Here is a 22,818-nt window from a genome sequence, read left to right on the forward strand (position 1 = left end):
AGAAGGAAGCACCACAGAGGGAAACTGAACAAAGACAAGATGGCGGGGATCCTGAGGGCACTGAGTCCTTGGATCACGCTGTACCTGAGAGTGGCTCTCAGTGATGCAACCCAAAAATTTCCCTGTTTGTTGCCTAAGCCTATCCGTGTAGCGTTTCTGTCATTTATAATCCAAGGGAACTCTCTGTGCCAGCTCCTTCCTGTAGCCCAAGCAGGAATGACTGGAACTATTTCCCAGATGGGTAAACTGAGGCCCAGAAAGGCAAAGTGGCCTATGCAGCGTCAAAGAGCTAGAGCGTGGCTGGAAGTCAAACCCACATTTGACCAGAGCCTCGTGGCTCTCTCCACATCCTGGCTTACCCACTTAGCGTCGGAGGTTCGCTCCTGGCCCACGTGAACGTGGCATTCTTCACAGAGATGCTGTTTGCGCCCCTGCCTGAAAAACACCAGCAACAACATGTCAGGCAAAGACGGAAGTCCGGAGACGGAGCATCCACGGGAGGCTCTCATTTTTTTCCCCTAATCTTTTTAGTTCAATGCCAGATGCTAGACACTTGCACTAGGGCTTTATCTCCTTTCATCACAGCTGGTTTCTAAAGAACCCCAACCAGACCCACAAAACAGACGGAAACCACAACAGGGCTCTGCCCTGAACGCCAGGAGGTTGCACCACCCAGATACCCATCTGGCAGAGGTGGGGGGACCCCTTGGGGTTTACTTAAGGCTCCAGGAACTCCCTCACCCCATCTTGGCAGCTCTGGCTGGGGGGTCGAGCAGAAGGCAAGGTGAATAGGGAACAGGCAGTTCTTTCCATCAGGCTGACCCTTGACCCTGGGCCCTCACCCCATCCCAAGCCCTCCCCTTATGTTAAAGGTGGGGTCCTCAGCCAAAGCACCTGGATTGTAGGGCTGTCTCCTAACGCCTCTCCCTGCATCCCTTCTCCCTCCTGCCCTGCTCACATCACACAGCAGGTCAATCTTTCTGAAACACAAGTCATATACACTGAAACTGCAGGCTGTGGAACAGGAGGTGGGGTTTCACGGGGTGGATGGGGGAGGGAAGAATGATAAGACAAAGCCGGCTTTCTACGGACAACAGCAGCTCCGGAGTCTAAGCTCCAGGCCCTCTGTCTTCGTTTAGTTTCCCTCCCCTTTCTGTCCTTTTACTTCGTGTTAAAAAAACAAGTTCTGACTCCCCGTCTTGAGCCTCCTTGAAACTACCTAGAGATAAGATGGGCGTGTTTTTAAGCTATCAAAGAGAGAGAGAAATTCCCCTGTAACCCAAAGAAACAAAAACTCCTGGCAAGAGGCAGTTACTGGTTAACCTGACCTCACCTCCCTCACTCGCGCCCCACCCCCTGCCCCCTTGCAACACAGAGCAAGGAGGAAACGGGAAGGCGCTATTTAAGTAATTTAAGGAAAGCTACTTGAGTCAGACAAGCTAGAAAACCACCAGACGGGGCTGGGAGCTGCCAAGGTGACCCTGTCTGGCACCCACGGAGTGTGGATAAACATCTCAGAAAGTCAACCAGCCTAGGAAGGGGGTGCTGAGGCCTGGGGGTTTTCCAACAGGACACCTGCAGGGAGCTGGGAGCAGCTTCAGGAGCCTGCAATCACCCTGGGCTGTTCCACATGTCAGCCCTGTGTTATGCAGAGAACTGTGACCCAGGAGGAGATGGCACCGGGCCATCTACAGGACAGTGGGGGAGACTAGGTCCTCGGGATGCCACAAACCCATGAGCAAAGGCCAGGGATGTTGGGAAGAAGATTCCAGCATCCCCTGAGTAGGGATTCTCAACTGGGGGCAACTGTGCCCCCCGACAAAGGACATCATGTCTGGCGACAGTTTCGGTTTGTCGAAATTGGGGTGGGTACTACTGGGATCAAGTAGGTCGAGGCCGTCCGTGCTGCCCAGCATCCATTACCCAGATAGGGAAACTGAGGCTCAGAGCAGGCAACTGACCTCAGGACGGCCCCAGACAAGAACGCTTGGGCCTCCAATGTCAGTAGGGCCCAGGCTGAGGAACCGGGCCTCTAGGGTTGAGCTGACAAGGTCCCAGATCCCTTGTCTCTTCACACTAGGGAAGTAACGACCACCACATCTGGGGAGCAGGCACTGCGCTCCGTGTTCAACACACCATGGAAGAGATCTGAAAGCCTACTGGGTGCCGGGCACTGCTCACACCAGTGCTTATACACCAGCGCATACACACATTCGTTCCTCAGCATAGGGTCCAATCCCTATGCTGCCACTGCCTAGCTGAACAGCCATGGGCGAATTACTTAACTTTTCTGGGCCTCACTGTCCTCATCGGTAAAGCAGGATTGATAATAATGAGATGGACCTCATACAGCTGTGGTGCTAGGCACACAGTAGGTGCTCTATAAATCTCCACAGGGCAACACTGTACAGTGGGTAAGAGCAGATTCCACTGACTGGCGATGGGTGTGAATCCTACCTCTACTTCTTATTAGCTGTGCGATCTCAGGCAAGTGACTTAGGCCAGTTTCCTCATCTGTAAAACGGAGGGTTTCCACAGCCCCTCTGTGTGCTATGCTGAGCACGGACGTCCTTAAAACACAATGTGCATGACGGGAGTGTCGTTTAAGTGAAAAGTAGTCACGGCTGGTGATGCATTGATATTTACTATTAAGTGCTTGGAGACAGAGCTAGAAATAAAATCCCCAGTCAGGGAGGTTGACTAGGAAAGGATAAATTAAAATAAGCTACAAAAGAAAGAACCCTACCAATAAAAATCCACATAACACCCTGACAAGGAAAAGCACCTTCATTTCTATTACCCAGATAGGGAAACTGAGGCTCGGAGCAGGCAACTGACCTGCCCAAGTACACAGAGCTGGTGGGTTGGAGCTGGTCAGCCTCCAACGTCCTTGTCGTGCCTTCCCATCTGCCCAGAACAGAGTCAAGATCTGAGCCCTGGAACTGGCCCCTCGGCGGGAGGCCTCACCCCCCTGGCTGCCTCTCAGTGAGAAAACACCAAGAAAACAGAAGTTGAAGTTCACCCGCCTGGGATGTGCTAGATAAGGCGCGACACCCACCCGGCTCTGCAGAGCTCCTGCTCCCTGGGGCCTCACAGCCAAACCCGAGGGGAGCCTCCGTGGCACAGAGGGACCCAATGCACACACCGTCTTTGATGGGCCTTCGCTCAATGCTGTCAGGCTCCAGCTCCTCGTGAGACAGAAAGATCCTGAGGCGTTTGAGGGAGACACTCGCCTACACAAAAAGCAATCGCAGGGTACAGTTATTTTTAGAAGTATTTTTGCAAAAACACAGCCTGAGGCTAACTTTCGGTGGTTTCCCTTGGGTGTCGAGGGGCCCACATCCTCCCTCATCTCTGGCGGCTCTCGTTTCCTACGAGAGTGTTCCGTAGAACGGGAAACAGAACGGGTTTTGGTTCTTGTCTGTTCTCCTTTCAAAGCCCATAACGGGTATTAAAAAGAAGGCAGGGGGATGGTCGTAGATGACAAGGGACTTCAGAAACAGTAACCAAACGCAGCAGCCCCGAGTAAGGGTACCAGCTTGCAAGCGGGGAAGAAAGAAGTCCTGGGGCTCTGCTGCAGGGTGATGACGTTCACCACACCGTGAGCTGCCTACAAGAGAGCATGTCATGGCCGCCACCAGAAAAAGGAAACGAACATCACGTGATGTGGCAGAGGCGCTAACGTTCCTGCAGTCATTCTTCTGCCACACACGTTGGCTACCTTAAATTCACACAGTGTGATACAGCAGTTCTATCTCACACAAGTAAATTAAAAAAAAAAACAAAAAACAAAAAACCACCAAAGAACAAGAGCAGAAGAAATGCACACTGAAGGATTTATGGGTGAAATGTCAAGAGGTCTGGGATTTGCTTTAAAATTCTTCAAGGGCGCCTGGCTGGCTCTCTTGGTGGAACATGTGACTCTTGATCTCGGGTGATGAGTTTGAGCCCCAAGCTGGATGTGGAGATTACTTAAAAATAAAAAAATCTTAAAAAAAAAATAACGAAGGAAGGAAGGAAGGAAGGGAGGAGGGAAGGGAGGAAGGAAGGAAAGAATTCTTCAGCAAAGAAAGGAAGGAAGGAAGCAGGAGAGGGGAAGACAGAAAAAGGATTCGATGAGCCAAGTGTGGCAAAATGTCGAATCTGGGTGAATGCTACACAGAGTTCGTTATTACACTATTTGTTCTCTAACTACATTTGTGTATGTTTGAATTTTTTCATAACAAAAAGGGGTTTTATTTGCTTATTTATTTTTTTAATGAAAGCATACAGTTGTACAACCAAATCTTAAGGTTCATCTGTCTGTGTAGCTGAAAATCGGACTTTCAGTATGAATGCGTTCAAATGCTGAGGAGAAAAATACGAAAAAATACCACGAGTTGGAAAGTGTAGGAGTTTCACAAAGAGTACAAGTGTGACTGAATGGACAGTTTCCTCACCTTACAGAGTCACTGCCATGGTCTTTAGGATTTCTGGGGGGTCTAGGTTGGGGTTTTTCCAACGGCTGGTTGAGGCCTATCAGTGGGTTATGATATCGGTTTAGTAAGTCATAAGATGCCGTTTTGAAAAAGCAGAGTAAGAGCGGGGTGGAACAGACTGCATCAGAACAGGCCGGGATAAATGTTTCAGAATCTTACAGAGCTCGGGAAACCTGGTTGTACGCAATATCCGTGTTGTACGTTCAAGTCTGAGCTCCCTGTCAAGAAGTAACATGCATTCCTTTCTTTGGGGCGTGACCAAAACAGCACGAAAGCCACTGCTGCCCAGCCTCTGACTCGGCACAGTGGGACGGGTAATGCAGACGGAACTGTATGGAGAGGGATCCATGTGCCCTTTTACTTGGTTTCCCCAGAGAACCCTTCCCTCCAGTCCCTCCAGCTGTGCCTGTACCTGCACGATGCTGCTGATGACCATGGGCAGAATATTCAGGGGAAATCGGAGGATGTTAAACAAGGCCAAAGACACGAAAGCTTTCTGGGCGTCCAGGATGTTGTTCTTGTCAACGGTCACGTAGACGGCAAATGTAGACAGGGCCACCTGTAAGCAGAGCATCCAGCACTGACTTGTGTCCCTGCGTCACAGACACAATCGCAGGAGCAGCTGCACTCCCCCCAACCCCCTGCAGAGTTCGAGCCCGCCCTGCAACAGGCCGCTGGAGGAGCAGAAAATGCCTAAAGCAGTGTCTAGCACACAGCAGACACTCACTAAACACCCAAAGACCGAACCAGATAAATGGGCAACCAGGAGCTGCAAGTCCCGGCCCCTGCCCCAACCTTCTCCAAAGCACGCTGGACACACATTCTGGGGACGCCTCAACACCACCCAGCCCAATTCCACCTCCGGGCCTCTCCCCTGCAGCCTCTCTGCCTGAAACAACCTTCCCATCGGATGGTGGCCTGGTTCCACCCTCCGGTCCTTCAGAGAGGCTGCCCTACCCCTCCACCCAAAACACCCCTGCTCTTGCTCTCTCTCCTTTTATCCTGGCTTATTTTTCTTCAAAGCAACGATCACATCCTTTTACTGCAGTACCGTATGTATTTACTGTCTGTCTCCTGCACTACAGTGGAAACAAAGGCAGGGACTTTGTTTTGCATACAGGGGTATCCTCAGGGTCTAGAACAATCCCTGGCACACAGGAACACCTTGGGCAAGGTGCCTCCCCGTGCCTCACATGTCTCATCCATGAAATGGGGTTGGAGGTGGGACAGTTAACGGCACTATTTAAAATTCATCCCAGCTCACAGAATAATTTTATACCCCCAGGAAAGGAACATTAAAAAAAAGGGGGGGGGGAAGCAAAACTAACAGGCAAAGGTACTCCCTTCCTCACAAAGTTAGACTCGCATTAAGCCCTGTGGTGGTTTCTGGGACTCTACTACCCAGGCTCCCAGCCGACCGAATTTGGGTTCGGATGTTTGAGACAGCAGCTCCTCACCTCCCTCGCCAGGGGAAAGGGAGGACACTCCCAATAATCCAGGGCCGGGCAGCTCAGCTTGGGAGGGAGGTATGAGATCAACGGGTGGATTCCCGTGACTCTCCTTTACTGCTAGGGACAGACAGGTGCCAGGTGTCACCAGGCGAGGCTAACAGCAGGCATCCCACGAGATCACCCAGAACATGCTATCGGAAGCAATCTGCACAACCCCGGACCCCGAGAGATGGACGCAAGTCCCCACGCCCACATTATCCCCAGGATCCCAGAGCCATTAAAGAAAGGCTTTCCCTGTGAGAAATCAACTGCCCAGGTCCTGCCTTTCTGAGCTCAGAGCAGAATGCCTGGAAGTCAGGATACTGGCGTTTGAGCCCTGCCTCTGCTGTGGATGTGGCCCAGTGCACTTGCAGGGTCACAGTCACCTCGTTTCCTTATTACCTACTGGAAGGTAACACAGCTTAAAAATGAAAACCAACAGCTCTGTCACGTATCAGCTGTATGACCCTGGGCATGTCACCTCCCCTCTCCAAGCAAGCCTCGGCTTTCCTATCTACAAAATGTGAATCAGGATACACCTTCGCAGGGCTGCTGGCAGCAAGAAATCAGGCACTTATGCCAAGTGCTTAGCACACTGCCCGGGGCACAGCAAAATGCAATATATGGCAGCCGTTTTTATTCCTGGCTATAGGACTCAGTCCAAGCTCCTTGGTCCATTCTTCCAAAGAAGCTGTTAGCTGGGTCCCAAGAGCTGGGCGCTGTGAAGTCGAGCTGGTTCCTTTCTGGCTCTGACATTAACAAGCTGGATGACGCACCAGCCTCTCACCTAAAGATATTCTTAATCAGAACGCCCCGAATATATCCCCACAAAGGAACAGTATTCAGCCATAAAAAGGAATGCAGCACGGAAACCTGCTATGACACAGATGACCCTTGAAGATATGATGCTCAGTGAAAGAAAAGCCAGAACACACAAAAAAAACACGTATTGTGTGATTCCAATTGACAGGGTGTGTCCAGAACAGGCCAATGCACGGGGACAGAAAGCAGATGAGCGTGTGCCTGGACAGGGGGAACGGAGAGTAACCGTCAATGACTACAGGGTTTCCTTTTGGGATGACGGGAACGTTCTGGAATTACAGAGTGTTGATGGTTGTACACCCTTGTGAATATATTAAACACCACTGGGTTGTACACTTTAAAATGGTAAATTATAGCTCCGTAAAAATAGTGAGAACAAAAAAACCCACCTCTCTAAAGTCAGCCCATTTTACTTTGTAGGGAAGCCAAAGTCTTGACTCTGGCCCCAGGGCCTACCTGGTTTGTAAAATCCCTTCCCTGAAACTGGCCTGAGCTCCTCTCCGACCATTCTCCCCCCAGCTCCTGTTCTCGTCCCACCAGCCTCCACGGGGCGGCACCGTCCTGCCACAGGTTTTTGCACGTGCTCCTTCTGCTCACTGGTAGAAGCCCCCCCCCCTCCACTGGGCGCTCACTCAAGCGTCACCATCCTATGTAAAACTGCAAGCCCTCCCTATCACCGTGGCCTGAATCTTTTTCTTCTTCTTTTTTAAAGATTTTATTTATTTATTTGACAGAGATAGAGACAGCCAGCGAGAGAGGGAACACAAGCAGGGGGAGTGGGAGAGGAAGAAGCAGGCTCATAGCAGAGGAGCCTGATGTGGGGCTCGATCCCATAACGCCGGGATCAAGCCCTGAGCCGAAGGCAGATGCTCAACCGCTGTGCCACCCAGGCGCCCCCCAATCTTTTTCTTTTCCACAGCCCTTCTGACAGGTTAGTGTGCTCCATGGCGTATTTATTATGCCTACCGTTGATGGTCTGTCTCTCCCAACTAGAATGAACCGCCACTCCCCGAGGGCAGCCATTTCTGTCTGTATAGCCACGGATCATGGCCAGATACTCCGTGAACGTCTGCGGACGCACACACAGGTGCACAGATGGGTGGGCAGGGGCTGGATGTGCTTGGAGGCAGAAGAGCACACACCCAGAGGTGTCTCCTCAGGAGTGGGGAAAACCAGGCCCCAGGCGTCTCGCCACCAGAACACACCGTCATCGGGGTGGCCGCTGGCAGCACAGAGCAGACAGAGGGAGGAACATCACGTGGCCCATCAGTTCCACAGCCCTGGCTTCTCCAGGAAGTGGAGGCCATGCTTCATCAACAAATAACTGGGCGCCTACTGCGTACCAGCACCATGTGGTGAGGAGCACACGGTCTAGGGGAAACAGGTATCAAGTGAGTTCTCTTCAGCAGGGGGTATTTGGACGTGTGTGGACATGAGTGCCCCGTGATGGGTGAGAGTCAAGGATGTGACAAGTTTTTTGCAAACAATGAAGAACAAGTCCCACTCCAAGAGCTAACGGTGCCTCCCTGCTGAGACACGCGGCAAACAAATGTACCATCTACACCAGCCCAACTCCTAAGAAACCTGATGTTTCTTTGCATGGATGTCTGTTTCTTCAGTCTGCCAAACATCCACTCCTGTTTCTGCTAACAATACTCCAATTTTCTTCTGGGGGACAGAACTTTCCCCCATCTCAGTCTACGAGCTTCAGCCATAGATGAACTGCTCGTGCCGCACCCCAAGCTCCCACAGAAGCCACACAACCCTCGTCTACCCAAGCATCCCGTCTCCTTGGCCCCAGTGATTCGGGGATAAGCATGTGGCCAACTGCAATGCCACAGTGGGATCCAATCCCACAGCTTTGTGGTGACTAATGGGAAAATGGGCTAATGGGCCCTCTCCCCAGAGCGGTTACTCAGATGACAGGATGAACTGTAATTATGTGGTGAGCAGCTCCCTGACAAAAGAAAACACCATGGAGAATGCAGAGCTGAGAGACAGAGAGGGGGGTTATTCCCTCTGGAACACCTAGATCCAGCCATGCCTGAAATCCCAGTCATGCTCAAAACCAGCGATTTCTTATACTTTTCAGTTTTGTGACTCAAAAATCCCACTTTCTTTTTTTTCACTCTACTCAATTTGAGTGAGGTTTCTGCCAATTGCAACATAGTTCCTGACTAAAACAGTTTATTCAAATCTTTGACTCATTCAGTTATTCCCCTATATTATATTACATTTACTGAATGTGCACCATTTGCCAAGTTCCCTGTTTTAGGAATACAAGGATAAAAAAAAAAAAAAAAGATAAGGTCCCTGTATGATCTAATCAGCAGAGAAGTACACAATGGTAATTACCATTCTACATGGTAATTATCCTTATGAAGGGAGATAAGGGTAAGTAGAAAGCAAGAAGCTCAAGAATCTTCCAAGACTCAAAATGCTATATTGACGGCTGTCTGGGGATACTATTTTAGGAAAGTGCATTAAGTGTACATGATTGATGCCAGGCTCTGTATTTCAGAAAAACAGTCCCATCAATCCCACCAAAATGGCATCCCCGCTCTTGTCTGACCTCCCCGGGCCTCTGTCTTCCATCACACCTACCGGTGGGTAAACACCTCATCATCCTTGAAGCACAGGAATTCGCCAGTGGAAAGAACATGCAAACACCTTTCAAGGGAACCAAACGCTACATATTTTATCCTAATGTAGTCAGAGGTTTCAGTGTCTCAGCCAGAGCCAAAGTCCCCAACTGACACCCAGGCTCATCTGTTTCATGCCAAACAGCTTAACAAACTCCATCTCTGGAAGCCTGTTGCCCCTGCCCTTCTCCCCACCCCCATACTGAGTGGCAAATTCAAGGTCAAGAAAAGCCAGTCGTGCTCTTAAGCATTTGTTGCCATGGCCTCCTAATGGAGACTAGGACGGGAGATGTTAAGTGAAAGGTCAGCACATTCTGGTGACAAGGTAGGAAACCGGACACTCGGTCAGAGGACCCAATGTGCAGAGCCAGGGGTTATGGGAAAAGACCCCCCCACCCCAAGTGTAATACAACCCAAGTGTTAAACCCTGTCACTTTCTCTCTCTGGCTGCACAGCTTTTCCTATTAAAAAAATGCAATTCAAAATGCTTTGGATTTCTGCATGACTTGCCATCATGTGTGTCCAAGTAAATAAAAGAGACACATAAGTTTCGTTACATTTACGATGGATAGTCACTGTTATGCTGCAAATACGCAGAAGAAACCGGTACAGAGAGAGAAGCTAGGTGATGGAGATCTGTGGACGAAGACAGACCTGCGGTTCCCAACTGGAGGGACACCTGGCAATGTCTGGAGATACTTCTTGTCCCAACTGGGGAGGTGGGGGAACAGGTGCCACTTGGTGTCTGTGGGGTTGAGCCCAGATCCGCTGCTCAACACCCTACAATGTGCGGGACAGCCCCTCTCCACCCAAGAAACAAAGAATTATTGGGTCCCAAACAGCAACAGTGCTGAGGTGGAGAAACCCTGTCCTGGACCGTTTGAAACAGCTTTAAACAGCTTTAACTAGTTTTACCAGGGGAATGCATTGTTATGCCTAAAACAAAACCTATCACATACACAAAGGAAAATATTTCACAGTTATAAACACACTGAGACTATTTCACAGTTTAAAGGAAAATAATCAAATGAACACTCTACATAACTACCACGCAGTCTGATGCTTTTTACTTCTACAAATCAAAGGAAGCCATCAGAGATCCGGGAAAGCTGGGGAGACCAGAGTGTTCTCAAAGAATGACCTGGCAGAACCTTCTAGCCTGGAACATTGGCATGTGTGAGCCGGAAAGGATCTAAGAGAACTCGGAGTCCCACACCGGCTAAAAGATGTCACTTCGTGTGCCAGTTCCAGTCAGCTGACAGTGGTCACTGGGAGGGTGGCCCGAACAGAACTCGGTAGGAGAGAACCCCACGATGGGTTGTGGATGTCTACTGTGGGCACGGGAGTGGGGGGGCGGCAGGCAGGGGCCTGTGTGACACCCCCGTGGCCCAACCCCTTCATGTTCCATATGCGAGAATCCAGAGGCAGGGAGGCAGACTGACTAGCTTCAGGTCACACCATGAGTGGGCAGCCAGGTTCAGCAGGTACCCCAACTCTAAGCCAGGGGTCCACACCTGTTTCAAACCCACCACGGGCTTTGAATACTTTTACATAATTAGATAATTTTTTCTAAATATCAAAATATAGTATTTCATGACACAGGAAGCTTATGTGAAATTCAAATTTCAATATCTATAAAGAAATTTGTACAGGAATGCAGGCACACCCGTGCACGTGTGTATTACGTACGGCTACACTGCAGGAAAGAGCAGATGCAACCGAGAGCCTACAGAACATCTACAATGTTCCCTGGCGGGTCCTTGGTAGAGAAGTCTGCTCACTTTTGCTCTTTGCCAGTGTTTCTCCAACACTTTGGAGGAAAGGCACAGACGGAAGGGAAGACAATATACTTTTCATTTTATGACTTTCTGTATGGTTTCAATTTTTTTCTACCAACGAATGACAAATATTTGTTGAGCACCTACTATGAGCTATTTTAGGCACTAAGGGTATAGCAGTGAACACAGAAGACAAAATCCCTGCCTTCCTGGAGCTGCCCCTGGAGACAGACAGACAGACAGTAAGTACATTTTAGAGTGTGTTTGGCACTGCCAAATCCCCGGCTTGTGACTGGTCGGCAACACCACAATGTCACTCGACTACGGCATCAAGAGCACAGTTTAGTTCTGCTGCCATGTTTTTCTTACCAAGACTTTCTCTGCGAAGGAAGCAGAGAGACCTGCCTGACGTTCTGGCACAAATTTCTCATCTCATGAACCTATAAACAGGCAGATCTCGAACTGGCTACTTCTAAGTATCCCTGGGCTGGAAGCTAAGTGCTGTGAATAAAATAAAGTGGGGGGGGGTGGCCATTTTTCAAAGCAGTGGTAGGAGAAGGCCTTGCTGAACTCGTGACCTTTTGAACATATTCAAGTATGAAAACACACCAAAACCCCCAACGAGGTGGGCCAGGGTGAACGTGGCTTCACTCACCAGGAAAGGTGTGCAGACCCAGGTGAAGGTTCCCACAGCCGCCAGGTAGGCCGACTTCTTGAGCACCTTCAGCTCCTCCTGCCTGATGGCCAGCACCTTGTCTTTGAAGGCCAGCTCCCAGGCATAAAGCTTGAGTACTTTGATCCCGTTGAGAATCTCATTCATCAGCTTGATCCGATTGTCTTTGCTCTTCATGTGGGCCACCTTCGCAGAGAAAAGCAGTCAGCACCACAGCGGGGGACCCACTTCTGGCCCCAGCAGCAGGCCAGCACATCCCCATCCGTGAAGGAAGGGTGCAAAAGCCAACCCTGAAATCCCTATGAACCTTCCTCCTCTTGACCCTGAGAGCACAAACGACTCTTCTTACCAAGGGAAAAAACCGGCTTTGGATCATGTTAAACGGGATGTGGAGACACCTATTAAATTTAGATTTGAGAAGCAGAAAGAAGAAGAACCCCTCAGGTGTTCAGGGAAGGAGGGCAGGGACCCTACTCCGCTGATCGAAGTGGAAGAGAGGTAACGATGCTGGGTTTTTTTGTCCCCCCCCCCCTTCCTTAGTTTCTCTACTGAGCCATACTGCCTTTTGCACTTTTCTAAGCATTGGACACGCATCTGGCCACTTCATGCTCACAAGAACCCATCACTCAGGGCTCTGGTCACTCCTGGGTCACGGATGAGGCTGCTTTTTAAGTCCTGTGAGGTCGAAGCCAGCGACTGACGCTGTTTCAAAAGTGGGCCACTCAGGGAAACCTACATGGCATCGGGAGGACGAAAGGTGACAGGGCCCCTTCCTTGCCTAATCTCCTCCCACCTGCACCTGTTGAGGTGCACCTCGAACCAAAAGGCCCAAGTCCTGGGACTCATCTCCCCTCCTGCATCATCAACGTGGCCACGTGCTCTCACTTCCAATTCCACAGGCACATCATTAACAGCCATCAACAGGGGAGCAGAGAAATAAACTCTGGCCCCTCCAGTTACGGACCATTTGGCGCCAGTTCAAGAGAATGAAGTCAGATTATAGGAAAGATCCCTGAAACGTGGTGTCAAATGATCAGACCAGGCTGCCAAACGGACCCATGCGTATAAAAATACACGCGGTGGTAACATCACAAAGAAACACACTTAGGCCCACCAAACCTAACTGTATAATCAGCTCTCTCTATAAATACACGGAAAGTTCTAGAAGGGTTTGCTCCAGCATGCTCACTGGGAGGGAGAGGATAGGGAAGGGGATATCCCCTTTTAATCTATACACTTTTCAACGGAACATTTCTTATGAAGAGAAGGCATGAGCTCTGTTACTTGGACATTTAAAAACTTAAGAAGTACGAAACATTTCCAAAAATAGTTGAACACTACGCCTAGCATAAGGTAAGAGGGGAAAAAGTCAGAGTAGTTTTTATTCAACTCTCAAAAATGCACAGAAAACACATAAATGACTGGATTCCGTGGGAAATAAGAAACTTCTCAGAGACTCACAGATGTGATTTTGGGCACTGGCCTGAGATCTATTTCAGGAGCTCTCAACCTTGGCTATCCATTGGAATCACCCAGGAAGCTTTAAAAACTGATGCCCGGAGTGCCTGGGTGGCTCAGCCTTTACGCATCTGCCTTCGGCTCAGGTCATGATCCCAGGGTCCTGGGATCAAGCCCCGCATCGGGCTCCCTGCTTGGTGGGAAGCCTGCTTCTCCCTCTCCCACTCCCCTTGCTTGTGTTCCCTCTCTCACTGTCTCTGTCAAATAAATAAATAAAATCTTAAAAAAAATAAAAAACAAAAAACTGATGCCTGGGCCCCCCCCCCAGATGAAGTGAACAAGAATTCCAGAAATGGAGCCCAGGCATCAGCATTTGGGAAAGCTCCTCAGGGGATTCCAGCAGCCATGCGGGGCTGAGAACCCCGGGGGGCTGCGAAGAACTCAGCTAAAACCCAAATGGAAAGGCCCCAACAAGAGCCCAGCCTGGAGCCCTACGGAGACAGACACCCTACCTGGTAGGTCTTGGTCTTCATGGCCATCACGGCATTGAGGGGAACCATGAGGATCATCACAGCCACCCCAGCCAGGACGGACGGGCCCAGGTTCTATGGAAGGAAGAGAACAGAGGCCTTCAACACAGGGCTTCTCTGGCTGAGCCAGCCAACGCCGACCCTGCAGACCTGGCTGATTGCCTTCAGGGAAGCTATGTCACTTTTACCGGACGATGGGCTGTTAAGAATTTTCGGATTTATTCCTGAGCATCTCCTGGGGTCTCACAACCCCTTTAAGAACACGCAGGTCCCTTACCTGAAACCCTGGAGGCTAGGTGAGTTTTGGAAATTAGAACTTTAGAAAGGTGGGGCGCCTGAGAGGCTCAGTCGGTTGAGCCTCCAATCCTTGTTTCGGCTCAGGTCATGATCTCGGGGCCCTGGGACCAAGCCCCATGTGGGGCTCCCCGCTCAGCAGGGGGTCTGCTTGAGATTCTTTCCCCTCTCCCCCAGTCCCCCCCACCTCACTCATGCACACACGCTCTCTCCCCCAAATAAATACATCTTTTTTTTTTTTTTTTTTTAAAGAACTTCAGAAAGGTAATAAGGCGTTGAACAGAGAAGAGTCAACAAAGCCAGCCTGATGGTTTATCTTGTTTGAAGGCCTGCTTACAAATTTGGCCCTTGGCTGGCATCTGGGAGCTTGGATTTGGGGAGGGCTCCTGCTATTCTCAGAACTGGTATGAGTGGTTCACTGGGATTCAACTCTTTGTACAAACAATAATGGTTTATGCTGAACCCCCCACCCCCTTTGTCTTCTGGAAGTCTAGAAGTCTGGTATGTGCCAGGCAGAGGCTTCCTGTGTGACCAACCCCCAATAAAACCCTGGGCATTGGGTCTCTATCAAGCGTCCCTGGCTGACAACATTTCACACGTTGTGAGAACTGGTTGCTAGGGAATTAAGTGCATCCTGTGTGAGTCCGTTGGCAGAGGACTTTTGGAAGTCTGTCCTGCTTCCCCCTGATTCCTCCCCTTGCACCTTCGCCCTTTGCTATTACTGCTGTAATAACTTAGAGCCATGAGTCCTCCTAGCAACTCATCAACCTGGCATGGTCGTGGGGACTGCTGACACAGGTGTGTCCACATACTGCATTACACGCCCCCTGGGGCCCTAGCACAGCACTCGGTAATCAAACGTATTGATTTCTCCGCAGTAAAATAGGAATATTCGCACTGAGAGGATAATCAAGATCATAAATACTTCCCATCAGGTCAGGTCAGGTTATGGTACCACATGAGTTAAGGAAAACTTTCAGAGCTTTTGGATTTGGTGATATGCAGACAAGAAGTTGTAGACTTGTTCTACTACCCCAAATGCAGACAAGGAAAGTACCCCTGAGATAGGTAAGAGGCCAAGATAAGATACAGATCTCTGCCTTTTAACTTCCACACCTAAAAAGAGACAGCTTTAGAAACTGGCCCAGTGCACGTACTCAGGGGATACACACAGATGGAAATAGAGGGTAATGTGATTTTTATCTTCACCTTAAGCATTCGGAAAACCAGGAATGCTAGTCTCTTCCAAGTCATCACACACAGGGGCACCACTCCTAGTCTCCCCAAAAATGCTGCTGTTGCTCATAACGGTTTCTGCGAAGTATCTCCACCCGGTGATGATTTACCCACCTTCACGAATGAAGGTGATTTCTACCAACAATCTAAAGCCTTCAGAATGAACTCTGAAAGCAAACACTAATTAAAAGACACTGAGTGGGGACGCCTGGGTGGCTCACGCCTTCAGCTCAGGTCATGATCCCAGGGTCCTGGGATGGAGCCCCGCATCAGGCTCCCTGCTCGGCGGGAAGCCTGCTTCTCCCTCTCACACTCCCCTCGCTTGTGTTCCCTCTCTCACTGTCTTTCTCTGTCAAATAAATAGATAAAATCTTAAAAATAAAAAAAAAAAGACACTGAGTGTGTCTATACACCAGGCACCATTCTATGAACGTAACCTGCACTGACTCACACCTTCATCGCAACATCCCTATGATGAGAGGTACCATTACCAGCACCAACTTGCAGATGAGGACACAATGAGGCTTAGCGACAGTAAGTACCAAGGTCACAAACCTAATCAACAGATGAGGCAACATCTGAACCCAGGCAGTCTCACTGCTGAGCCCACAGCACCATCACTATCCTAGACTGTGTTTTTAATGATCGAACGGAGAAAGCCTATTTTCTATCGAAACCAGTGGTTCCCAAACAGGGAAAAATTGCCCCCAGGGGACATCAGGCAATGTCTGGAGACATCTGGGTCACAACGGCCAGGGTGGGAGGGAGGGAGGGGATTGTGTTCTTGGTATCAGTGCAAACAGACCAGGGATGCTACTGAATGTCCTGCAATGCACAGGACAGCCCCCCACCAACAAAAAACTACCTGGCCCCAAATGTCAATAATACATTCAGCACCCCTCATCTGAAACAAAACAATGTTCTTAACGGTTCATCAATCAACTCTGGAGGCTGATTCTAAAAGAAGTGTTTCAAAAATATTTCACCCGTGGCTGACATTTCTCAAGTGGATACCCCAAGATGTCGGCCCAAAAAGACATTTAAGTTCTGATATTTATTTCTAAGTTTCAGTACTAGAAACAATTTATAATCACTCATCTTCTGCTGTACAAACAGACAAAAAAATGTAAACTACAGTCAAATCAACGGATAATTTGCTGCACACCTAATAGGCACCAGGCCCTGCTGGGACCACACTCAAGGGAAATAAAAAATAAGGCAAAAACAAGACACTGAGGGGCACCTGGGTGGCTCAGTCAGTTAAGCGTCTTGACTTAGGCTCAGGTCATGACCCCAGGGTCCCAGGATCCAGCCCCGCATCTGGCTCCCTGCTCAGCGGGGAGTCTGCTTGTCCCTCTCCCTCTGCCCCTCCCCCTGCTCATGTGCACACATGCTCTCTAATACATACAAAGAATCTTTAAAACAAAACAAAACACCAAGACACTAAGCCCATGAGTAACCAACACACTTATCAGGAGAGGAGGGGCAGCTATACCAAGCAGCAAAAAAAAACTATTCTAGAAGGTAATATCAGAGGCGCTCCTATACTAAATTATTGGGATTTTAAAAAGGAAGAAATCCATCTAATCGAGAGGGAAAAGAATTTGGATATGGCAGTTGTCACAGCCTTGAAAGATGGTAGAACTTCATCCTTAGTGAAAGAGAGAAAGGAATTCCTGGCAGAAGGAAGGCACACGGAAAGGCTCAGAGGTGACAAAGGATAAGGCATGTGTTGGGGAGGCCATGAGAACCTCATTAACTTTTCATTTTGGGAACTGCCCCTCCTCATAAGGAGGGGCTGTCAATCACACCTCCACACTATCACCCGGGGAGAGGGCATGTGGCCCAGGCTGGCCAATCAGAGAACTCTGCCTCCTGGTTCACAGTGATTGGTACAGGGATGTGACTGGGGCTGTGCCCAGTCAAGCAAAGGGCTCTGTGGGACTCGGGCTCAGGAAATGAGGAATGCAATAGTCTCTTTTCTCTGACACTGCTCTTGGGAAAGATGATAAAAGCCTGAAGGTATGGAAGCCACCGAGGGAAATCCCACTGAGAATGAAATCACCTCAGAGGCAAGTAGGGCCAAGATATGATTAAAGAGTGAGCCTGAGTCCTTACAGTACTGTGTGAACTCCTGGATCCATCCATGCCTGAAGCCATACCCTGTGCTTTGCAGTAAAATGCACCCACAAAATTCCCTTTACTTGCTTAGCCTATTTTTTTTTAAGATTTTATTTATCTGACAGAGAGAGAGAGAGAGAGCGTGCCCACATGAGAGAGAACACAAGCAGGGTAGAGGGGCAGAGGGAGAAGCAGACTCCCCGCTGAGCAGGGAGCCCAACGCCAGGCTCTGTCCCAGGACCCTGAGATCATGACCTGAGCCAAAGGCAGATGCTTAACCAACTGAGCCACCCAGCACCCTGCTTATGAGATTATTTTAAAATGGATTTCTATCCCTTGCAGTTCAGAGAATCTTGACCAACACGGTTCGAGACTAGTGAATAAAGGAATCTGGTTAGTGTTTGGGAGGAAATACAGTGGGAGAAATATGGTGTTTATGTTATAAGGTTGAACGAAGGACAAATACAAATAAGTGTCATGCCACCAAAAAGAGCGTAAATCCAACAACCAAGGAAACAGATAAAATATCCAGGAATTATCCAACAGACCAGAAAATAAAATGTGAATGATGTCAAGAAAAAAAACCCCAGGGGCGCCTGGGTGGCACAGCGGTTAAGCATCTGCCTTCGGCTCAGGGCGTGATCCCGGTGTTATGGGATCGAGCCCCGCATCAGGCTCCTCCGCTGTGAGCCTGCTTCTTCCTCTCCCACTCCCCCTGCTTGTGTTCCCTCTCTCGCTGGCTGTCTCTATCTCTGTCGAATAAATAAAATCTTTAAAAAAAAGAAAAAAAAACCCAGTGAATTACAGAGGTTCTTATCACCAACACCCACTCCCTCACCCCCACTGCCCACGTGAGGTGGTCCCTCCCTCTGTGCAACGAGAACGACGTCAAACACACACCAGCCACAGGAGGTAGAGAGCAAGGATGACTTGCAGAGGAGCCGACCAGATCATGTTAATGTACGTGGCCAGGTCCATGAATCTCTGGGCGTCCACAGACATGAGGTTGACAATCTCCCCGATGGTGGAGGATTTTCTGGCTGAGTTGGTGATCACCAAAGCCTGCAGGACAACANNNGAGAGTGAGTGTGGCAGGCGAGAGCCCGGGCCCTCCCCCCAGGCCCATGTGGGAAGAAGACAGCTCAAGAGTGGAAAGCCTCTCTCTCTTCTCCAGCCTTGCAACATCTGAACCCAGGCAGTCTCACTGCTGAGCCCACACCACCATCACTATGGAGACCCCTATTAGGTCTCCCAGCTCACCTGTCCCAGCTGAAGCCCCAGCTCTTATCAAGGACGCTCACTCTCTTGTCTTGACTTCTGCAATACAGAAGGGACCCCGAGGCCACCTAAACCAGGGCTTCACACACTTTAAGGTGCACACACATCACCATGGAAATTTGTTAGTGTCATTTCAGATTTGGTAGGACTGGGGTGGGGCCTCGGACACGGAATTTCTAACATGGTCCCACATGATGCAGATGCTGCTGGTCCACAGGTTTCACTCAAGGACCAAGATCAAGGTCAGGGTTTCTCAACCGTGGCATTACTGACATTTGAAGCTGGATATGTCTTTGTGGACTGGCCTGTGCCTTGTAGGGTATTCTAGCATCCCTGGCCTCTACCCACTAGATGCCTCCGCCTCCAGTTAGGACAACAAAAAACATCTCCAGCCATTTTCCAAACATTGTCCTGGTTCTCAAACATGGTTTCACACTATCACCCGGAGAATTTAAGAAATTGGTGCCCAGGTGCCACCCTCAGAGATCCTGATTTTGTCGGTCTGTGGTGCAGCCTGGGCAGTGAGAGCTGCTGAAGTTCTCCAGGCAAGTCCAACTTACAGACAGGGCTGAGAACCAATAAACTGGCCCACATCTCCTGACTATCTGCTAGGCAGTCTCTTCTCAACACATGGGGTCAGGCAGTGTCTTTGCCCCAGAAGCTAAGAAACTGAAAGAACCAAGAAATTCCCTCAGAGCTGGACGTGCACGAATGCCTGCTAAGTACTCCACTATCCAGGGAAAGGACCACCTGCTCAGTTCAAATGCAGAGTTGAAAAAGCTCAGAATATCAACACCAGAACGACGATTTGAACCTGGATTTTCCCAAGCCGAGTGCCACCTAAGAAATTCAGTTTCGTGCAGCTTACACAGGCGTTAAGGAGCTGCTACACATTACCTTTGCTAAGGTCTCTTGCCTGATGGTCAATCCTTGCCAGCTGCCGTCATGTGGGCCACCCTCCCACTACTGCTCCAGAAGCTGGGCTTGAAACCCTCACGGTGGCCCTGGGGTGATCTAGCCAAGTCCCCAAAGATTCTGAGGCTACAGCAGGAGAGGTCAATGTGAGCCCCCGGGCGTCAGGCCCCGCCTTCACCTGCCTTCCGGCCGACCGCACCCACCTTCCGGTAGACGGCCCCAATGACGGCCGTCTTGATCCTCATGCCGCTAACGAAGCAGATGTGGAAGTACTGGTGCAGCACGAGGGTCTGGAGGCAGGCGCTGACGAACAGCAGCACGGTGTAGAAGTAGCCCTGCCAGTCCGGGGCCTTCTGATCGTTCACGAAGTTGATGAGCAACCTGTACGGGAGCAAGGACAGAACGATGGGAGCCTGACGCACACGCACAAGGGAAAAGTCCTCACACTTCCGCATCTCGACTGTCTCCCGAGCCAGGTGAGGGGGGTGTTACTCGTTCCATTTCATGCGTGTTAAAACAAACCCACAGCGGTGATGGGACCGTGCAGGTGGCCCAGCCGGCTGGTGACAGGGTGCCCGAGCCTTAGGCTTGTTGTACTGACTGCTCCGGCTCATCACCAGTCGGTGACCCGGAGGCGACCAGAGAATATGGCAAAGAGAAGCAGTATGTGGGGCCCAAGAGACAAAAAGAGAGAGGTAAACAGAGGAGGGAGGGGACCTCCTTTGTGACTTTCTCTTTTCAGGCTGCAGTTTGATGCAATCTGGCTCATTTTCTTGTTCTTGATTTCCCTAGACAATCCTTCTCTTCTCTCCTTTGGCTTCAGGGGAAATTGGTTTCTGTTACTTGCAACCAAAGTGGCCTGAGTTCAGATGGTATCAAAGCAAAGCATTAGGCAAAGCGGGTGAAGACAGAGAGGCCTGGCTTTAAGCCCATGGGAGCGTGCCGCGTTACCCCAAAGCAGAGGTTAGGAGTACTGTCAGTGGAAGGTCAAGAACACAAAGACTTGCCCCGCTGAGCGGGAAGGGGTCTTACTTTAAGATCTCTGGGCCAGCAAACATCATCAGGTCATGGAGGGCCTTGAATAAGAAGCTCATGAGGAAGTAGGGTCCAAAGGTCTTGTATAACACCTTGAAGAGAGATGGCTCCCGCTCCTTCTGGGGGGACTTGACAATCAAAACCTCAGCCTCCTCATTCACATCCACCTGCGAGCCCCCTTTGGGCTTGGCGGGATCCTTGGAGGAGTACGCCATCTTCGCCTGCTGCCTGGAACACAAGGAGTGTGGAGCAGTTGTGGGGTCTTCCAGGGACTCTGCCGGCTGGGGGAAGGGGGCCAGAGCACTGCGCCCCTCGGGGAGGCCCCGCCAAAGAAAACCAGTCACTGCAGAGAAGGAGCTGAGCACGCTGCTGAGGAGCACAGACTCAGGACCCTGGCCAGCCAGCTATGTGACTGTCAGGCAAGTTCCCTAACCAGCCCAGGTTCATCACCTGCTAAATGGGGATACAAGTACGATCCCGCTCAGGGCTGCTGTGAAAATTAAATGGGTTAATATACACAAAGGGCATTGAAAAGGGTGAGGTCCAAAGTGATCTACAGATTTGATGCATTCTCTTCTCAGAATCCCAGCTGACTCTTTTTTTAAATAGAAAATGATAAGCTGATTCTAAAATTCATACAGAAACTCAAGGGACCCAGGATAGCCAAATAATCTTTAAAAAGAAAATCAAAGTTGGAGAATGCACACTTTCCGATTTCAAAACTTACAACTGTGATCAAGATAGGCATGAGGAGAGGTAAGCATTCACACACACAGACACACACTATCAATGAAACCAGAAATAAACCTGACTGAATTCTGACAAGGGTGTCAAGACCATTCAATGGGAAAAGAATAATCTTTCTGGGGCGCCTGGGTGGCTCAGTCCATGAAGTGTCTGCCTTCAACTCAGGTTACGATCCTAGGGTCCCTGGGATCAGAGTCCCAAGTCAGACTCCTTACTCAGCAGGGAGTCTGCTTCTCCTTCTCCCTCTGCCCCCACCCCGGCTCATGCTCACTCTCTCTCAAGTAAATAAATAAAATCTTTAAAAAAATTAAATAAAAAAGAGCAATCTTTTCAACAAATGGTACTGAGAAACCAGACAGCCATGTGCAAAAGAATGAAGCTGAACCCTATTTCATTGCATATACAAAAATTGACTCGAAATGGATCAAAGACCTAAACACAGAATTATAACTACAAAATTCTTAGAAGGAAACAAGTGAGGGCACCTGTGTGGCTCAGTCAGTTAAGCATCCAACTCTTGATGTCGGTTCAGTTCACGATCTCAAGGTCATGAGACCGAGTCCTGCCTCAGGCGCCATGCTCAGCAGTAAGTTTGCTTGAAATTCTCTCTTTCCCTCTACCCCTTCCCCAGCTTGCACACACATGTGTGCACTCTCTCTCTCCCAAATAAATAAATAAATAAATAAATAAATAAATAATAAGGAAAGGTGAAAATCTTCATGACCTTGCATTTGGCAATGGATTCTGAAATGCAACACCAAAAGCACAAGCATATAGAAGAAAAAATAAGGTCAACCAGACTTTGTCAAAATAAAAAAAAAATGTCATGTTTCAAAAGACGCAATCAGGAAAGTGAAAAGTCAACCCACAGAATGAGAGGAAATATTTGCAAATGAAATATCTGATAAGGGACTTGTAACCAGAACATGTCAAGAACTCTTACCACATAATACAGAGGAAAAAAACCAACCCAATTTAAAAAGGGGCAAAGAAGATACGCAAATAGGCCATGAAGTGTTGCTTGACATCATTTGTCATCAGGGAAACATAAACCAAAACCACAGTAAGATATTACTTCACACCCACAAGGTGTATCATCAAAAAGCCAGATAATAACAAGTGTCTGCAAGGAGGTGAGAAACTGGAGCCCTCACACAGGCCCCTGGCATAATCCCCTCTTACTCAGACGACAATATAGCAGAAACAATGGAGTGTGTGCCACTTTCAAGATTAGGTCATAGAAAACACAGTGGCTTCTGTCTTGCCCTCTCTTGGGTCATTCACTTTGGACAAAGCCAACTGCCATGAGAGGAGGACACTG

The 22,818-nt window shown here is 49.4% G+C and overlaps 1 protein-coding gene across 10 annotated transcripts in view; it reads right to left on the reverse strand.

Moving 5' to 3' along the window:
- ABCC1 (ATP binding cassette subfamily C member 1) overlaps positions 1–22,818 on the reverse strand; it is a 130,730-nt gene that overhangs the window by 41,585 nt on the left and 66,327 nt on the right. For 6 of the 10 annotated variants that reach the window (XM_040635277.1, XM_040635279.1, XM_040635275.1 and 3 more), the window contains exons 8-15: positions 20,748–20,978; positions 19,919–20,096; positions 18,423–18,584; positions 13,854–13,946; positions 11,866–12,069; positions 4,891–5,037; positions 3,059–3,233; positions 360–435 (exon numbers count right to left, since the gene is read on the reverse strand). In XM_040635277.1, coding sequence (XP_040491211.1) covers positions 360–435; positions 3,059–3,233; positions 4,891–5,037; positions 11,866–12,069; positions 13,854–13,946; positions 18,423–18,584; positions 19,919–20,096; positions 20,748–20,978 — 1,266 coding nt within the window. The remainder of the gene's footprint in view (positions 1–359; positions 436–3,058; positions 3,234–4,890; positions 5,038–11,865; positions 12,070–13,853; positions 13,947–18,422; positions 18,585–19,918; positions 20,097–20,747; positions 20,979–22,818) is intronic. The other 4 variants (XM_040635280.1, XM_040635278.1, XM_040635274.1 and 1 more) reach the window with 1 other exon arrangement.

The sequence above is a fragment of the Ursus maritimus genome, unplaced genomic scaffold (assembly GCF_017311325.1).
Source record: "Ursus maritimus isolate PB19 unplaced genomic scaffold, ASM1731132v1 scaffold_2, whole genome shotgun sequence".
NCBI classification, from domain to species: Eukaryota; Metazoa; Chordata; class Mammalia; order Carnivora; family Ursidae; genus Ursus; species Ursus maritimus.